The sequence below is a fragment of the Misgurnus anguillicaudatus genome, chromosome 22, assembly GCF_027580225.2.
Source record: "Misgurnus anguillicaudatus chromosome 22, ASM2758022v2, whole genome shotgun sequence".
Taxonomy (NCBI): domain Eukaryota; kingdom Metazoa; phylum Chordata; class Actinopteri; order Cypriniformes; family Cobitidae; genus Misgurnus; species Misgurnus anguillicaudatus.
The window spans coordinates 42,040,056-42,058,909 of record NC_073358.2 but is presented as its reverse complement, the minus strand read 5'-3'; the positions used below and the strand labels follow the sequence as shown (position 1 = coordinate 42,058,909).

The window sequence follows — 18,854 nt, the reverse complement described above, 5'->3', positions numbered from 1 at the left end:
ATCGAGTTGATGCATGGACTATAATAACTCTACGCAGATGATAAAGTTTGACTTACGATTACGTGTGTTTCTCAGATTCGCATCGTGCTGGAGCAGCAAATGAACCGTAATCTGAAGGAGTACAAAGAGTTCATAGACAACGAGATGCTGCTCATCCTCGGCCAGATGGACAAAGCCACTGTCATCTTTGACCATCTTTATCTGGTTTGTGCTGCATAAATCTGGCCTGTCCACTTTCATCTATTTTCCTTTTTAGACGTTGATGTTTGCCAGTCGTACCAGAATGTGCGTGTCAGTTTGAAAGTTTGAGATTTGTCATGGTAGCAACATGAAAGTCTTTTGATGCTAGAAGGCAACAAAGAGAAATTCATATACTGTATATACACAAGAAAAAAAATCTTGCAGTTCACTTCTTAATATTAAGCATTTTAGTTTAACCATTTGTTTTCTGCCGCCTTCTTTTAGGGCTCTGAATGGAACGCGTCAAACCTAGAGGAACTTCAAGAAACTGGGTGAGTTTTATTTGGGTGTGCCTCATATGTCTTGAAAAGTGAAGCTGCTGGCTCTTTGATTGCCCACTGGTGACTGCAGTACAAGTCATAAACCCCGCCCTCTCCATGCAAACAAACTTGACTCGGTTCAAAATAAAAAATAAATGACACTTCCAATAAAATTTTCAGAAAGACGTTTTTGGTCCTTTAACGTAGTTGTTATCAAGCTGATATACACTCACCTAAAGAATTATTAGGAACACCTGTTCAATTTCTCATTAATGCAATGGTGTAATGGTGTGGGGGATGTTTTCTTAGCACACTTTGGGCCCCTTAGTGCCAATTGGGCATTGTTTAAATACCATGGCCTACCTGAGTATTGTTTCTGACCATGTCCATCCCTTTATGACCACCATGACCCATCCCCTGATTTCAGCAGGATAATGCACCATGTCACAAAGCTCAAATCATTTCAAATTGGTTTCTTGAACATGACAATGAGTTCACTGTACTAAAATGGCCCCCACAGAGCATTTTTGGGATTTGGTGGAACGGGTGCTTCGTTCCCTGGATGTGTATCCCACAAATCTCCATCAATTGCAAGATGCTATACTATTAATATGGGCCAACATTTCTAAAGAATGCTTTCAGCACCTTGTTGAATCAATGCCACGTAGAATTAAGGCAGTTCTGAAGGCGAAAGGGGGTCAAACACAGTATTAGTATGGTGTTCCTTATAATCCTTTAGGTGAGTGTATGTTCAATTGTTAATTTTTGTAATACGTTTCATTTTAGCTAGTAATTTGATGTTATAGAAATGAGGCGTGTTGTTATGATTGACATTTATGATTGACAGCTTCTCTGAGCGCGGACTCTTAGAGCTTTAAGGGAAGTTTAAAGATATAACTAACTATTAATTTTCGATTTTTGTGTTATTTCACACCGACCGAATGTGTATATAATAACTATCCAACTAAGCAAGCCAGTCAAATGAGAAGTTGAAGGGGCGTGGTTGAATTGGGAGCGCAAACGTTTGGGCCAGAAGTGTAATACCGCGGCTTCACCTTCGGGCTCCACGAACAATTCCTTTTAGGGCTGTCACAATGATTAAATAATCGTCTCATCGCGATTGTTTGACCTCATCGCAATGATTTCAGATCACCGCAATGATTGCACATCTCTCTAAAAAACACAAGGGGGAGCTGCAGCGCCTGTATTAACGAGATCATATCAGATGGCACTCCTTAACTGACAGTGTTACTGCGGAATAACAAACTTCAGAATGTCGCCTCTGGCCAATCAGAATCAAGGATTCCATAGATAGATGGATAGATAGATAAATAGAAACCTCATCCCAGTGGAAAAATTACAAATTGTGTAATAACGGGTGCCATATAATAACAGGCTCCATGATTTAGTTTGGTGCAAAGGTGTTTCTTTAACAGGAATAAGCAGCTCCAGTGGGTTTATTTTTGTCTCTGCTGAAGGAAATAAGAATAAACTTGCATGCTTTTGGTTTTCCATTGTTGTCCATGTGTAATGTATTGGGATCTGTTCGTTGCTGTTTTAGGGTGGGCTACATCCTGAATGTTACGAGGGAAATAGACAATTTCTTCCCAGGAACATTCTGCTACCACAATGTCAGGGTGTACGACGATGAGGCTACAGATTTACTGGCACACTGGAACGAAACTTACAACTTCATTGTCAAAGCAAAGTAAGATTTACAGACGTACCTGTATTGACGACAATGCAATTAATTTGTTTATGAATGAATTGTGAGATATTTCACTTCAAACCATTTTTTCTCCCTACCCTGCAGAAGAAATCGGTCCAAATGTTTGGTTCACTGTAAAATGGGTGTAAGCCGGTCTGCCTCCACAGTTATAGCATATGCAATGAAAGAATACGGCTGGTCTTTGGAGAAGGCCTATAACTTTGTCAAGCAGAAACGCAGTATCGCCCGTCCCAATGCCAGCTTCATGAGACAGCTGGCGGAGTATGAGGGCATACTGGATGCCAGGTATGACAGACGTTTCAGTATAATATATAGATATATCTACAGTACTGTATGTGTGGGTGATTCTCACGAAAACTTGGTTTTAAAATGTCAAGCATGAAAATGTAAAAATTGCTTACATTTATTTTTTTCCCACCAGACATTGAAAAACAAAGTCTGGAGTAAATGGGAACATTAATTTAAAAACTTTTACTTATCATTTAACACTTTTTGTAACATAATTTAAAAAATTAGTCCTAAAAAATCTCATTACCGCAACAGTCAGAAAACATCAACACTGACATATTTTCAAAATGACATGACAAACCTGAAAGAACATAATTTGGAGATTCTGCACATGCATTTAAAATCAAAGTATTATGCTTCTATTAATTAAATTAACATTTAATAAGCATCTGTTGCGGTAATGATAATCAAAATGTCGTGTAAGCATTCTGACAAGACAATATTTCAAATTAACTGTAAAAAATGATCTTACCTGGTAGCCATCTTGAAGTAACTGGTCCATGTGCTTGGTCACTCAAAATCAAACTTTATTAAAATTCTGTATGTGTGCTTAAACTGTTCTCAAAAAGTGTTGCGGAGGATGAGAACATCAGGCATGGACACATAATTTTCCTAATTTTTCTTCATTATTATTATACATGAATATTCAGTAAATATTTTTTCTGTCATCTAAAGTAGTCTAGCAAAACATCCATTTATTTTTTTTTCTTAATATTTTTGTGTTAATTTGATTAAATTACAACATAACGCATTTTCAAACACAGCCGGACACATTGCGGTAATGAGAGTTCAGCAGAAAATGAGATAAAATTTACAACTATAAATTCTTATGTTGAAATCACACATTGTGCAAGGTAGAACACAGTATTGTGTTAATTCTGATGCTTTTTAATGTTACTATATTACACATTTTAAAGCTAAAATCATTAGTGCTGTGGTGTTTCAATGGTTTCGTGAGAATCACCCGTGTAATTTCTTTACAGTAGTGGCCAAAAGTGATGTTCAACTTTAACCATTGACATCTTTGCTCTTTACATTTATAATATTTTTATAAATATTCTTTAAAAATTATGTATGCATGTTGCATTGGTGTGTTTGGAGTATAAACTGAATCTCAGCTTTGATTTAAGGAGGTTTGGCTAAAAAATGTGCAGAGCTTATAAAGACATAGCCCAGGACAAAATGTCACCAGAAAAGAGGATCAACAAATATTACTAACAGATAAAATTTTAGTCAGTGAATGCTTTGATTTAGTTTGAGCTTTTTGTTGTTTTAATGCATATCTTCTATATTTAAATACAACCCAGATTCCCTAATACCCTATATTTTGCAAATGATTTTGTCCAGTAAATAACTTAAGACGTTTAGTGTTTTATTCATTTTTCACCATACACCTCATATTTTAATGGTTTAAAATAATATACTGTCCCACTTGTTTATAAATATAAATACAATCATTGTTTTATGACTCTTATTCTCTTTCTTGGTTTTCCCTTTAGTAAGCAGCGCCATAACCGTCTGTGGCATCCTGATTCTGAATGTGATCACCCTGACTGCCAGCAACTCGCTGGCCCTTGTTGTTTAAATGCAGAGACTGTCGGTCACATCACCAACAACCCCACAACTCCTGGGGTGACGATATGCTGTGAGCCTGCGGCCCACTCCTCTCCCATCAGCCTGGATCTGGACCCCGGCCACCCACAAAACTTCCATTACTACTTCCGCCGTCTGTCCGACTCCGCCCTCGACAGCGAACCATCCACGCCCCTTCAGGCACCACCTTTGGTGGATGTAGGTCGCCTCTACATTGAGGTTGCAGATGTGGAGCAAGACGCGCTTCTCGATGAAAGTCTTCCTATACCCCACATCGGCGTTCCTGGGGAAGGTACGGCCGCCCAGACTTGTTCTCGAGGGGCGGAGCCCCTGGAGGAACTACGTCTGCGGTTGGAGTTCAGCACGGTGGAGGAGGAGGATGAGGAGGAAGCTCAGAAAGAGCAAGAAGAGATGGAGGCGTTAGCAGAAGGAGCAAAGAGAGTAGAAAATGAGGAGTCATCGAGTGACAAGGGTATCGATCTGGCGAGCCTGAATCATCTGTGCAATGAGAATTCCAACAACAACAATCACATCAGAATGAAACACCATCTCGCTGTGAGTGCACGATATCTTCTCTTAAAGGGACATTTCACTTTTTTTGAAAAAATACTAATTTTCAGCTCCCTTAGAGTTAAACGTTAGATTTTTACCGTTTTGGAATGCATTCAGCTGATCTTCAGGTCTGGCGCTGGCACTTTTGGCATGGCTTGGCATAGTCCATTGAATCTGATTGGACCGTTGGCATCGTGCTCAAAGATAACCAAAGACTTTTAATATTTTTCCTATTTAACTCTTGACTCTTCTTTAGTTACATCATGTACTAAGACCGACAGAAAATTTAAAGTTGAGATTTAAACTCTTTGGTTATTTTTAGCGCGTAGGTAATGGTCTAATCAGATGTAATGGATTATGCTAAGCTATGCTAAAAGTGCTAGCGCCAGACCCGGATATCAGCTGAATGCATTCCAAAACGATAAAAATCATATATTCAACTATGGGAACTGGAAAATTTGCATATTTTCAAAAAAAGTGGAGTGTCCCTTTAAAGGGATAGTCAACCAAAAATAAAAACCTAAAACAAGGGGGAATGTATATTCTGCTTTTATTTGACCCGACATGCATTAATGTGTCTTTGTTTCTTTTCATGTTCAGGAAAGTGTCCATCTAAAGCTGCAGGCTAAGGAAAGGTTTGGTCCTGGCTCACCGATCATTTCCAAGCCCACCCAGAGTGCTCTGTTAGAGGCTAACAGACGAGGCCTCGCCCCTTTACCCCTTCACAGCGTGCCCAGTATCTCCATTCAAATACCAGCCTGTGCCAACTCTGTATGTGACAAGCATGCCTCCAATCCGTGCCTTGATGCCAATGCAATTCCTTTGAGGCATAATGAAGAGCCAGAAAGCAAATCCATCGATGATCAGGATAATGGGACACCACAGCAGGTGAACAAGGCGGATGGAGATTTAAAGCAAAAAGAAATTGGTACACAGGGTCTACCTGGTAATGAGAGAGACATTAAAGGTTCAGATGTTACCTGCTCACCACAGCAACTAGAAACTCTAACGCAATTGCAAAGATCCGGGCTTGTTCGCCGCCGCACGGAACGCTTGGAAAAACTCTCCGGTCTTTTCCAGGAGCGTGCACGTGCGAACGAGCATCGTTGCGCTGAGGATGCAACAAACAATTCGAACGACTCGTGTCGGACACGGACAGATTTCTCCACTGAAGCTGCGGTGCCACTGACCAACGAGACCTTGCTGGCCGCTCTAGGTTCAGGCGGGCTGACGCCTGTCTCGTCCCCGCACGGTTCCACTCTCACCCGCAGCTCCAGTAGCGACAGCCTCCGCAGCGTCCGCGGGAAACCAGGACTCGTGCGCCAGCGCGCGCAAGAAATCGAGGCTCGATTGCGTCTGGCGGGACTTACCGTACCGTCTCACCTCAAACGTTCCAACTCTCTCGCCAAACTGGGCAGCCTCACGTTCTCCTCGGAGGATTTGTGTTCGGCATGCTCCGATGCAGAAACCCTTCTCATGCTCTCGCTGTCTCCGGAGCCCGAGCGATCCGTCAGCCCAGACTGGGCCAGATCCTGGCACTCTTCCCCTCCCTCAACATCCACCAACATAAGTAGCACCTACCAAACGGGATCTGGGGAGTCGGGGAGCTGACGTCAAAAATGGGAGATTTTAAATGTAACACGATTTTTGGATTTAGTTATGCAACCATTGGGGAAATATTTATATATGTTTTGAACATTTCAGTCACTTTTATAAAGATCTGTAAGGTCGCCTAAGATGGGAAAAATGTGTTGAGCATTCCTTTGAATTAGTTATGGTTATAAACATAATTTAAAGGTATTGCGGAGGATTTTCTTTTTCCGGGTGGATCATCAAGGCTATTGGTCCTCCTAGTTGTCAATCAGGAGTGTTGCGCAATTGCATTTTTTTTAAAAAGTGGAGAAGGCGGTTCTTTTCTAAAATTCGAGAAAATCCTCCGCTATACCTTTAAGGAAGTTATCCCAAATTTTTCTTACATGGAATCTAAATGTTGCACATTGCTGCACACTCACCATTCCTGCTGTTTTGAAAGCAAAACAAGCACTCTTATTCCAAAGGCTGTTAAAGAAAGAGTCAAAATAGACCATTGTGTAATGTTTCCATCAGTCCGCCCATTTACCATGCTACAAATCACTTATCTCTGACCCCGAATGAGTCACTAATTCCTTCAGACATGGTCACAAAGTTGAAAAGCTTTTTTAAAGTCATTCTTCCTACTGAATGAACTTCCTGAATGTTCGGTAAAAGGAAAAGAAGTCTTGTTTAGGAAATTTCTTTGCGTGCTGACAGACATTATGAATGTGCACGAGAAACCTCAGTTCATCCACATACTTCTCTTTTATCATATGCAGAACACTGATCATTTATACACAAATCTTCAAATCAATACCTCATTACAGTACAGTAATGTTTGTAGGCCAGAGACTCGGGACAAGGTATTGATGCAGGGCCAGGGGCGAATTTGGCCCATACAGATAGCAAAACATGGCGACTGTTCACAGTGCATTGTGTGTGTGAAGGGTCACTTAGATCACCAAGAGGAGATTTATTTTTTAAATCTTCATCTTGTTCTCGATGAGGGTGTTATGAAAGACAATCATTCAGAAGTGAAGGGAAATCGAGTACCTCATTTCACTAAAACGCTTGTAGATGCAGTTGTTGTTTCTCTGAAGAATGCAACTGTGTAGCATGAATTTTTGATTGCTTGTTTCCAGTATTTCTATAGAGCGGTGGGATTTATCTGACATCATGGGGTCACTTACCTAAATCACTTAGTTTTTAAAAACATAGAGTACTGTCAGTGTGCATATACTGATTTAACACAGGTTGGGTCAAAAAGGGATGAGCCTAGCCCCTTGTGTTTTAATTTAACCTATAATGGGTTGTTTTAAAGGGATAGTTCACCCAAAAATGAAAATAATGTCATTGATGACTCGCCCTCGTGTTGTTCCAGACTCGTGGGATCTCCGTTGATCTTCAGAACACAGTTTAAGATCTTTTTCAGATTTAGTCTATGTACGGTATACTGTCCATGTCCAGAACGGGTAATGGGGACATCATCGAAGTGGTTCATGTGGCATCGGTGTGTCGGTTGGAATGTGTTGAAGCATCGAAAATACATTTTGGTCCAAAAATAACAAAAACGTCTTTATTCGACGTCTGTTGTGGGTCGCATGCGTGAGACTGGAGTCACGTGACTGCAGTGACGCGGCTGACGTGTTATCTGGTGCGCCCCAGCTGTTTTTTTTTTTAGTGCCCGAGTTTCGTTTACAGTCTGACACTGTAAGTTTGAAAAAAAAACATGTCTGAGGATGGCACGTCATCCGCGTCACTGCGGTCGCGTGGCTTTGGTCTCGCGCATGCGCTTCACAACAGACGCCGAAGAGAAGCCAATGCTAAATAAAGTCGTATTTTTTTTATTTTTGGACCAAAATGTATTTTCGATTCTTCAACACATTCTGGCTGACCCACTGATGTCGCGTGGACTACTTTGATGATGTTTTTGTTACGTTTCTGGACATGGACAGAATACCATACATAGATTTTTAATGAAGGGTCAACAAGCTCTCTGACTAAATCTAAAACATCTTGGACTGTGTTTTGAGGATGAACGGAGGTCTTGCGAGTTTGGAGCGACATGGGGGTGAGTCATGGATGACATTGTTTGCATTTTTGGGTGAACTATCCCTTTAACCGATTGTTGGGTCAAATATAAACATTTTCTGGGTTTATTTAACCCAAAGGCTTGGCTCGACTCTTTTTGACCCAATGCTGGGTTGAAAATAACCCAGAAATGTTTTTAGACTGTATGAAATTGAGACAACCTTGTTTTTAATATCATAAGCGATAGAGGAACTTTATCTTTCCAATTGCAGTTACTTGTAGAGGTAAAAAGAGACTTTTGTTTTTAAGTCATTATGTAAGGAAAACTGTTTTCGGGTCCAAGCCTCCACTCATTTCAATAGAGGATATCATTTAAGCAGCCGTTTATGAGCACTATTTATTCATATCACACATTTAAAGGCGGGGTGCACAATGTTTAAAAGCCAATGTTGATATTTGAAATCACCTAAACAAACATGCCCTACGCCAATAGAATCTGGACCTTCTTTTTATAGACCCGCCCCCCACATACGCAACCCAGGCAACGATGTCGGTTAGTAGACATGTGTGCCCCTTACTGCTGATTGGCTACAAGTGTGTTTTGCTACTTGGCCCGACTTTCCAAAGCATTTCTCAAAAATCGTGCACCCCGCCTTTAATGGTACATTCACACGGGACAGAAGCGTTAACGCTTGACGGAAGGCTTGTCTGAAGCGTGGCCAACAGCCAATCACAGTGGCCGCTACACATGCTCCAATCTTCCTAAAACGTAATTGGCTAGGTTATTTGCATAAGACGATCTGATTGGCTGACACACGTATTGCCGCTTGAAAAGTTGAGAAATGTTCAACTTTGCTGCGAGCAACGGCAGTGACGCGGCACCGACAGATCCACAATTCAGTTCGGGCAGCATGACGTCACCCATTAAAAGTGAATGGGAAGCGTCAACGCTTGTGCCCCGTGTGAATGTACCGTAAGCGAACATTGATAAACTCACAGTGTACACTGCAGTCTCCAAGCTCACAGAATCACAACAGCAATATATTAATAGTTCGTAAAAACTCCAAAAGCGTTGGGTAAAGAAGGGACGAATTTAACCTATGCTGGTTTGTTTTAACCCATTGTTGGGTCAAATGCAAAAAAATTGGTTAATTAAACCCAACGGCTTGGTTAGTCTATTTTTGACCCAATGCTAAAGTTTTTAGCTGTACTTCTAGCAGTAGTTACAGTCAGCTTTTCATAATAATATATTATGTACGCTGTAAAAAAATGTATCCAGATCTTTACACTCTAAAAAAGGTTGAGTTAAAAAGGGACGAGCCCAGCTGTTGGGTTAAATTAAATTTGAAAATCTTTATATTTAACCCAACAATGGGTTAACCCCTAAAATTCCAGTTTACTGTGGGAGGGACACTGCATTCTTTGACTGAATTTTTTTTATCAAATACAACAACTCTAGCTAAACATGTCACATATCTTTGGAAAGCTGAAAATCTTGCTGTAAACCGTTTTAAGATACAATCAACACAGCAGGTAAAATATGTGTCCTTTTTACGCCTTTTTTAGCCTTTTTCAGAAATTCTAAGTGATAAAAAGAAAACAACCCAGCATTTTGAGTTGAAACAGGTTAAATTACAACCCAAAGGCCTGGGCTCGTCCTTTTTTGACCCAACGCTGGGTTGAAAAAAACCCAGCCGTTCCTCTTAAGTGTACAGAAATAGAAAATGATAACTGTAATGCTGAACTGAGATCAGACAACATGATCAGACGATATAGACATGTCTATATCACATTTCACCACAATCTAAAAGTAGAAAGTTCCCCTTTTGCATTTAAAAGTCTTTTGCAATACCCATTATTTCGATTAGCATTTTTGTTTCATAGTAAATTTCTACTGTATTATAGTAAAAATGCTGTAATTTAATGAGCAATTGTTTATATTTAAATCAGCATAAAAAACAATAATGTAAAATGAGAATTTGCAGATGTCCCAATGCAAATGGTCCAGAAAACAGGGTTTATTTACTGTACTTCAATTGCTAGTATCTTTCCTTTGACTTTGAGGACCACACTGTATGTGTCTAAAGACACCTGCCATACCAACTAATGTAATCACAAAAGCTTTGAAAACAAACGCACACCCCCTTAATGCATTAGATCAAATGTATTTCTGGTGTAAAAAACATCACTTGGCTACCTACCTACATAAGTTGCATTGAGAGGTTTATTGCGCAGTATAGTTTCTTTTAATCATTTTTTTTTACTGATTTTGTACGCTTATCTATGCTATCATGTTTGAGGAACTGAAATGTGGATGTGTCTGAGTGGTGCGGCTACACCATTACTGTGAACTATTTATGAAAATGAAACCTTTCTGAGTGTTAGTGTGTGTGCGCTTTAATGTCAAACACATGAGCAGGCTCATAATACACATCTTCACCTCTACACAGCAATACACTGTATGTAAATACTGTACTGTATGTCGGTCATATAACAGGGTTGCTGAAGTTCATGGTACTTAATAGTCAATTCTTAACCTGAAACATTTCCACCGTACAAGGCTGCCTGCGAGTTTGCATGGATGATTTTGGATTGAATGCTGTTATTTTAAAGACATTTTCCCTGTGGGGCTAAAACTGATATGGACGAAACCCAATGAATTGTAAAATAAACTGCAACTATGTCCTTCTTGGAAGGAAATGCACACAGTGACAAAGATTTTGCATCGGATGCCATGTTTAAATCGGAGATTAGTGATGAAATGTTGGTTGCCTGCATTGTTTTATCATCAACATCAAGTGCCTTACGCAGAATCACTACAGGCATTGATTTTCACTTGATACATGGGCACATTACATAGCTGGCAGCATGTTTTGTGTTGTTTTATTAGCACATATACTTACTGTAGATCAGGTGTATGCAACGTCGATCCTGGATGTCCTGCAGATTTTAGCTCCAATTTTAGGACATCGGCACTCCAGGATCGAAGTTGGTTACCCCTGCTGTAGATCATTGGTGTTTGGCATATTCGCTTTGCCTTTTAAAGCACTACAAACTCAAAGAGATGTTGGAGTTGCCATGACTGTTTAGGTTTTCCAAAGGAGTGAAGAAGGATTTTATGCTAATTGATGACCAAAGTTGTGTGTTAATGATCAATATTACATGCCATGTGCTGTTTCTTTAGGTACAGCCGTAGAGGTTTTGTCAGCTATTTACCCGGAAGCGATTTTCATGATGTCACACTGGATGTTTGTTGTAAATCATCCATCGATAGACTTGTCGAGTTGTAATAGAGCCTCATTTTGGTGAATAAGCAATGCTGTTTAACTGCAGTGATCACGAATTAGCAGTGGTCCCTCTCTCTCTCCATCTTTTGTCACCTTTGTAATCGCTTTCAAGTATGCAGTATAATTTGTTCGATGTACTGCAGATTTGCTGTAGTTTCAATGCATTTTGCACTTTGTACATTCTGTTGAAATGATGTACTGTATGTGTTTATTATGAAAATAAACTTTTACATATGATTTCAGTGTGTTTTTGTATTTTATATGGTGAAATACTTTCAATCGTTGCTTACCAGATTCTTAGATTTAAAAACAATTAAACACAAAATCAAACATCCGGTAAAAAAAGGATCTGCATTGTTTGGGAAAAAAATGGTTAAGCAACAGTCCCTAGCTGCACGGGTCCTTGAAATCCTTGAAAGTTTGTGAATCTGGAAAAAATTTTGAAAATGTACATACATGGATACAGGTCATTAAAAGTGCTTGAATCTATTTTATGCAAGAAGTTTTTTGGAAAAAAATCTATATTATTCCCTGTGTAGTGTAGGAGTATATCATAAAAATCTATACTTTAAGCACAAGTGCTAAACTGTTCACTTTAAATGCTCATATCTTCTGTATGCGAATGTTGATTCATTCCAAAATGCTTTTTTAGTTGTGTTTGACACATGAAAACGTCTCGGGTTACGCATGTAACTGTTGTTCCCTGTGAAGGGAACGAGACGCTGCATCTCCCTTGCCATACTTCCTTCGTACCTGTTACGCTGTCTTTGGCAATATTTCAGATAGCGATATACTACCTGGCTCCTGCGTCACCGTGTCTTTGTCATTAAGCCTCACCATTGGTTGAATTTGATATACACATTCAGACGCACTTACCCCTGGAGGGTGTCACCGCCGTGACCCAGAGCGAGTTCCCTCGAACTGGGAACGGTAACAATGTATCTTAAAAGGTAACACGATGTAAACTTGCTCTCACTTAAAATGTGTCCCCACATTTAGTCATTGAATTTCAGGGTATTGGACCTGGAAAGTCATTGAAAGGTCCTTGAATTTAAAGTTAACTAAAGTGTGGGAACCGTGCCAACTGTTACTGGAACAGCAGTGTGCTTTAAAGGTCTTAATATGTACCATTTAGGCACAGATATGTATACATTTGGTACAAATATGTATCTTTGATGTACTAATATGAACTCAGTGGGTGCAAATGTGTACTTTATGAAGCCCCAGGGATAGCTGGGATGATTTTTTGACAATTTTTTTCCTGACAGTGTGCCATGATTGAGTAACTGGATTATGCCATCAGAGGTCGCCATCTGTGCAGTCTGCTGTTAGCTTATGCAACTGGCTGCGTGACATCACAGACATGACTGCAAGATTTGAGGTTGTAGACAACTTGATAAATGAGCATTAAACACAAGGCATGCAGTGGGTCGTTACTGAAGGTTATTTTTCTTATTAATTCATGTTCGGGACAGTTGCCTCCGTGGATAGGAATAGGGTTTAATTTTTTGCTCTAGCAAGCAATAGTAATTACAATTTGTCAAGTTGTACTGTACATTACACCTATTTGGAACTAAAACGCATGGATGTTATAGATGATCTCAATACCAAAGAACCAAACCAACTGGCATATTAAAATCAAATCATGCCAGAGTTTGTTTCAGAATTAATTTAATCAGTGAGCATGCAAATATGTGACCCTGTCTGTGAAATCTAATGAAGTATCATAATCTAATAATGAGATGAGGAGAATAAAAATTTTATTTCCTTTACATAATTTTACATTGATTTCAATCTTTGACATGACCTTAGTCAGTGTTTAAGATATGAAGGTTGTATGTATAAAATGCTCTTATGTAGGTAAATCACAAAAATATAAATTTAGCTGAGCTTTATACAGGCAGGGCTTGTGCTTTCATTATATCAATTAAATGCCACTTTGATATTAAGCAATCCCATGCAATTGTATTGATACGTTTTGTTACCTTTGGAGGTAACTTAAAGGGACAGTTCACCCAAAAACGAAAATTCTGTCACCATTTACGCCCTCATCATGTTGTTACAAACCCGCATCAATTTCTTTGTTCTGATAAACACGAAAGAAGATATTTTGAGAAATGTTTGTAACCAAACCATTTGTGGACCCCATTTACTTCCATAGTAGGATAAAAGAATCCTATGGAAGTAAATGGGGTCCATGAACGGTTTAGTTACAAACATTTCTCAAAATATCTTCTTTTGTGTTCATCACAACAATGACATATAGGTTTGTAACAACATGAGAGTGAGTGAATGATGACTTTGGTGTCCCCAGAGTGTGTATGTGAAGGTTTAGCTCCAAATACAGCATGTTAAAATTACCATTTTGTAGGTGTGAGCAAAAATGTGCCGTTTTTGGGTGTGTCCTTTAAAATGCAAATGAGCTGATCTCTGCACTAAATGGCAGTGCTGTGGTTGGATAGGTCAGATTAAGAAGTGGTATTATCCCCTGCTGACATCACAAGGGGAGCAAAATTTCAATGACATTTTTTCACATGCTTGCAGAGAATGGTTTAACAAAACTGAGTTACTGGGTTGTTGTTTTTTTCACATTTTCTAGGTTGATAGAAGCACTGGAGACCAAATTATACAACTTAAACATGGAAAAAAGTCAGATTTTCCTGATATGTCCCCTTTAAAGTGATTTGTGTGCTAAGATCTTAAACATGAAAATGTCTCACACCCTCTTAAGATAAGCGGTGACCTTGGGTTTTCTCGACAGCAGCCTGCGATTCTTCTTTCGTCTGTCCTGTTTTCTCTCATTTAACTTCAGAATGTTGCCTGTTGAACTGTGCGCTGAAGTCATTTCTCCTGTATTATTATCTGAGAGAGAATGAGAGCATCCTGTTATGATGGTTTCCATGACAGCCATGCACAAAACAGAGAGATTTGAATGGCTTTGTTCACTTGCTTTCGCAGTCTCTTATTGGGCAAACTGCACTCAGTATCTGTTCTCTCACCACATCTTCGGGAGAATCTTTATTCCTTTGTTCAGAAACCTTAAGGCATTGAGGAGTTTGTGTTTAAAGAGCACCTATTTCATTGCCAAAAAACAACGTTATTTTGTGTATTTAGTATAATACAATGTGTTCGTGTGGTTTATAGTTAAATAAAACATTATTTTCCACATACCGTACATTTTTGTAGCTCCCGATTTCACTCTCTACCTGAAAGTCATCGATTTTAAAAGCTCTGTGTCCCTGATTGGCCAGCTAATCTGTAGGTTGTGACTGGCCTGAATACTTCTGACGTCAACCGGAAATGTGACGCTCCTTACCATGTTTGAAAGATTCGGTCACAATGCAATGCTAACAGGAGTTAACTTACAGGCTGTGAGTCCATGCGGGAGCAATTATGATAATGTCGGTCTTGTCTACATCACCAATCCCAGGAAGTAAACTGTTGCCTACAATCCGTGTGTTTGTTGTAATCCAAGAAAAGAGATTTACGTTGGAGACGATAACTCACATCATTGTTTATTTGGGGTTTGTATCTTTTGCATGTCGCTAACATGTACACACTTACACACCAAAGGAAATGTAAAAACGTGAATCGGACAATAGGTGCTCTTTAATAGGGTTAGGGACAGGGACAGTACCCTTTAAAGTCCCAATGAAATCAAAACTGACAATTCTTATTTTTTAATGTAATATTGCAGTGTTTACTATAAACTATTTATCCATGTCAGTCAATATTATTTTTTATTCATGTTGCCTCATAAACTCAAAATAGGAAAAATGTGTTAACTCCGCCCCTCCGACTGTCAGTCTGACATTTCATTTCTAAAAGAAATGCCTACTTTTCTATATCCAATCAAAGCACATTGGAAAAGACTAGCCATGCCTACTAAGTGATATTCAGTTTCACTCAAAAATACGTCAACATAACACAACAAAAAAGTAAAGTCGATCATGACTTCTAGTTCACGGGGACTTTTAAAAGCTCCTAAATTGTACCATTGAGGTTCAGACATGTATACATTTAGTACCCTTATGTACCTTTGAGGTACTTATATAAGCTCTTTAAGTACAAATGTTTACGTTTTTATAGGGGACCGCCCCCTTGGCAGCTTTTGTACCTTTTTTCCGAGAGTGTAGATCAAACAAATTCTGTCTTGCTAACTTGCCAAATATTAATGAATGATCAATTCAAATAGTGCAAATAGCAGCACACAAATAGTTAAATTGGAAACATACATTACAATAAAAAAATCATTTAAGATTTCGGTACTAAATATATACATATCTGTATCTAAATTGTACATATTACGACCTTTTAAAGGGTACTACTAACCTATTCTGCCAGAGTTGTGGACTTTTTTTCTTGTTTTGAAAAACAATATGGAGGCATTAAGCTTGTGTCAGATCTAATATTAAAGCAAACAGTTTATCTGAAAATTTAAATTCTGTTTTTATTTTACCAAAATGAAACACAAAATAGCTTTTTATAGCAAAATGTCTGTATATTTTACTCACACCGCAAAAAAATGACTTTCTTAGTATTTTTGTCTTGTTTTCAGTACAAATATCAAAAGTTCTTAAATTAAGATGAATTTTCTTGATGAGCAAGAAAAAAAATATAAAATTTAAGTAAATTTGTGCTTAAAACAAGCAACAAATATCTGCCAATGGGGTAAGGAATTTTTTCTTGACTTAAACTTTTAAGAAAAACGTAAACTTATTTTTAGATTTTTTTTCTTACCCCATTGGCAGATATTTTTGCTTCTTTTAAGCACAAATTCACTTAAATTTGATATATTTAGTCTAAAAACTAAACTTGTTTTCTTAGGTAATTTTGCTCATCAAGAAAATGCATCTTAATTTAAGAATTTTTAGATATTTGTACTGAAAACAACATAAAAATGCTAAGTAAGAAAGTCATTTTTGCAGTGTACAAGAGTGGGTACGCTGCAAAAAATTATTTTCAAAAATAAAATGTCCTAGATTTTTGTCTTGTTTTCAGTAAAAAAATCTAAAAATTCTTAAATTAAGATACTTTTTCTTGATGAGCAAAACGATTCAAGAAAATAAGTCTAGTTTTTAGACCAAAATATTAAATTTAAGTGATTTTGTGCATAAAACAAGCAAAAAAAATCTGCCATTGGGGTAAGCAGTTTTTACTTGAATTTAGTGTTTAAGAAAAAATATTTTTTGCTTACCCCATTGGCCGATTTTTTGCTTGTTTTATGCACAAACAATATGGAGGCATTAAGCATGTGTCAGATCTAATATTAAAGCAATCAGTTTATCTGAAAATTTTAATTCTGTTTTTATTTTACCAACATGAAACACAAAATAGCTTTTTATAGCAAAATGTCTGTACATTTTACTTACACCGCAAAAAAAATGACTTTCTTAGTATTTTTGTCTTGTTTTCAGTACAAATATCAAAAATTCTTAAATTAAGATGAATTTTCTTGATGAGCAAGAAAAAAATATAAAATTTTAGTAAATTTGTGCTTAAAACAAGCAACAAATATCTGCCAATGTGGTGAGGAATTTTTTCTTGACTTCAACTTTTAAGAAAAACGTAAACTTATTTTTAGATTTTTTTTTCTTACCCCATTGGCAGATATTTTTGCTTCTTTTAAGCACAAATTCACTTGAATTTGATATATTTAGTCTAAAAACTAAACTTATTTTCTTAGGTAATTTTGCTCATCAAGAAAATGCATCTTAATTTAAGAATTTTTAGATATTTGTACTGAAAACAACATAAAAATGCTAAGTAAGAAAGTCATTTTTGCAGTGTACAAGAGTGGGTACGCTGCAAAAAAAAAATTTCAAAAATAAAATGTTCTAATTTTTGTCTTGTTTTCAGTAAAAAAATCTAAAAATTCTTAAATTAAGATACTTTTTCTTGATGAGCAAAACGATTCAAGAAAATAAGTCTAGTTTTTAGACCAAAATATTAAATTTAAGTGATTTTGTGCATAAAACAAGCAAAAAAAATCTGCCATTGGGGTAAGCAAATTTTTCTTGAATTTAGTGTTTAAGAAAAAATATTTTTTGCTTACCCCATTGGCCGATTTTTTGCTTGTTTTATGCACAAACAATATGGAGGCATTAAGCTTGTGTCAGATCTAATATTAAAGCAATCAGTTTATCTGAAAATTTTAATTCTGTTTTTATTTTACCAACATGAAACACAAAATAGCTTTTTATAGCAAAATGTCTGTACATTTTACTTACACCGCAAAAAAAATGACTTTCTTAGTATTTTTGTCTTGTTTTCAGTACAAATATCAAAAATTCTTAAATTAAGATGAATTTTCTTGATGAGCAAGAAAAAAATATAAAATTTTAGTAAATTTGTGCTTAAAACAAGCAACAAATATCTGCCAATGTGGTGAGGAATTTTTTCTTGACTTCAACTTTTAAGAAAAACGTAAACTTATTTTTAGATTTTTTTTTCTTACCCCATTGGCAGATATTTTTGCTTCTTTTAAGCACAAATTCACTTAAATTTGATATATTTAGTCTAAAAACTAAACTTGTTTTCTTAGGTAATTTTGCTCATCAAGAAAATGCATCTTAATTTAAGAATTTTTAGATATTTGTACTGAAAACAACATAAAAATGCTAAGTAAGAAAGTCATTTTTGCAGTGTACAAGAGTGGGTACGCTGCAAAAAATTATTTTCAAAAATAAAATGTCCTAGATTTTTGTCTTGTTTTCAGTAAAAAAATCTAAAAATTCTTAAATTAAGATACTTTTTCTTGATGAGCAAAACGATTCAAGAAAATAAGTCTAGTTTTTAGACCAAAATATTAAATTTAAGTGATTTTGTGCATAAAACAAGCAAAAAAAATCTGCCATTGGGGTAAGCAGTTTTTACTTGAATTTTTCTTGAATTTAGTGTTTAAGAAAAAATATTTTTTGCTTACCCCATTGGCCGATTTTTTGCTTGTTTTATGCACAAACAATATGGAGGCATTAAGCTTGTGTCAGATCTAATATTAAAGCAATCAGTTTATCTGAAAATTTTAATTCTGTTTTTATTTTACCAACATGAAACACAAAATAGCTTTTTATAGCAAAATGTCTGTACATTTTACTTACACCGCAAAAAAAATGACTTTCTTAGTATTTTTGTCTTGTTTTCAGTACAAATATCAAAAATTCTTAAATTAAGATGAATTTTCTTGATGAGCAAGAAAAAAATATAAAATTTTAGTAAATTTGTGCTTAAAACAAGCAACAAATATCTGCCAATGTGGTGAGGAATTTTTTCTTGACTTCAACTTTTAAGAAAAACGTAAAC

The 18,854-nt window shown here is 37.1% G+C and overlaps 1 protein-coding gene across 2 annotated transcripts in view; it reads left to right on the top strand.

Moving 5' to 3' along the window:
- ssh1a (slingshot protein phosphatase 1a) overlaps nucleotides 1-11,789 on the top strand; it is a 30,889-nt gene extending 19,100 nt beyond the window's left edge. Inside the window, exons 8-14 of one of the 2 annotated variants that reach the window (XR_012365211.1) lie at nucleotides 76-204; nucleotides 466-512; nucleotides 2,062-2,208; nucleotides 2,314-2,514; nucleotides 4,017-4,665; nucleotides 5,263-11,407; nucleotides 11,474-11,789. Coding sequence is in view for 1 of the 2 variants with exons in the window: in XM_073860499.1 (XP_073716600.1) it covers nucleotides 76-204; nucleotides 466-512; nucleotides 2,062-2,208; nucleotides 2,314-2,514; nucleotides 4,017-4,665; nucleotides 5,263-6,273 (2,184 nt within the window). In the remaining variant the exon portion in view is untranslated. Of the gene's footprint in view, nucleotides 1-75; nucleotides 205-465; nucleotides 513-2,061; nucleotides 2,209-2,313; nucleotides 2,515-4,016; nucleotides 4,666-5,262 lie in introns of both variants that reach the window. The other variant, XM_073860499.1, reaches the window with a different exon arrangement.
- Nucleotides 11,790-18,854: the final 7,065 nt, after the last annotated feature.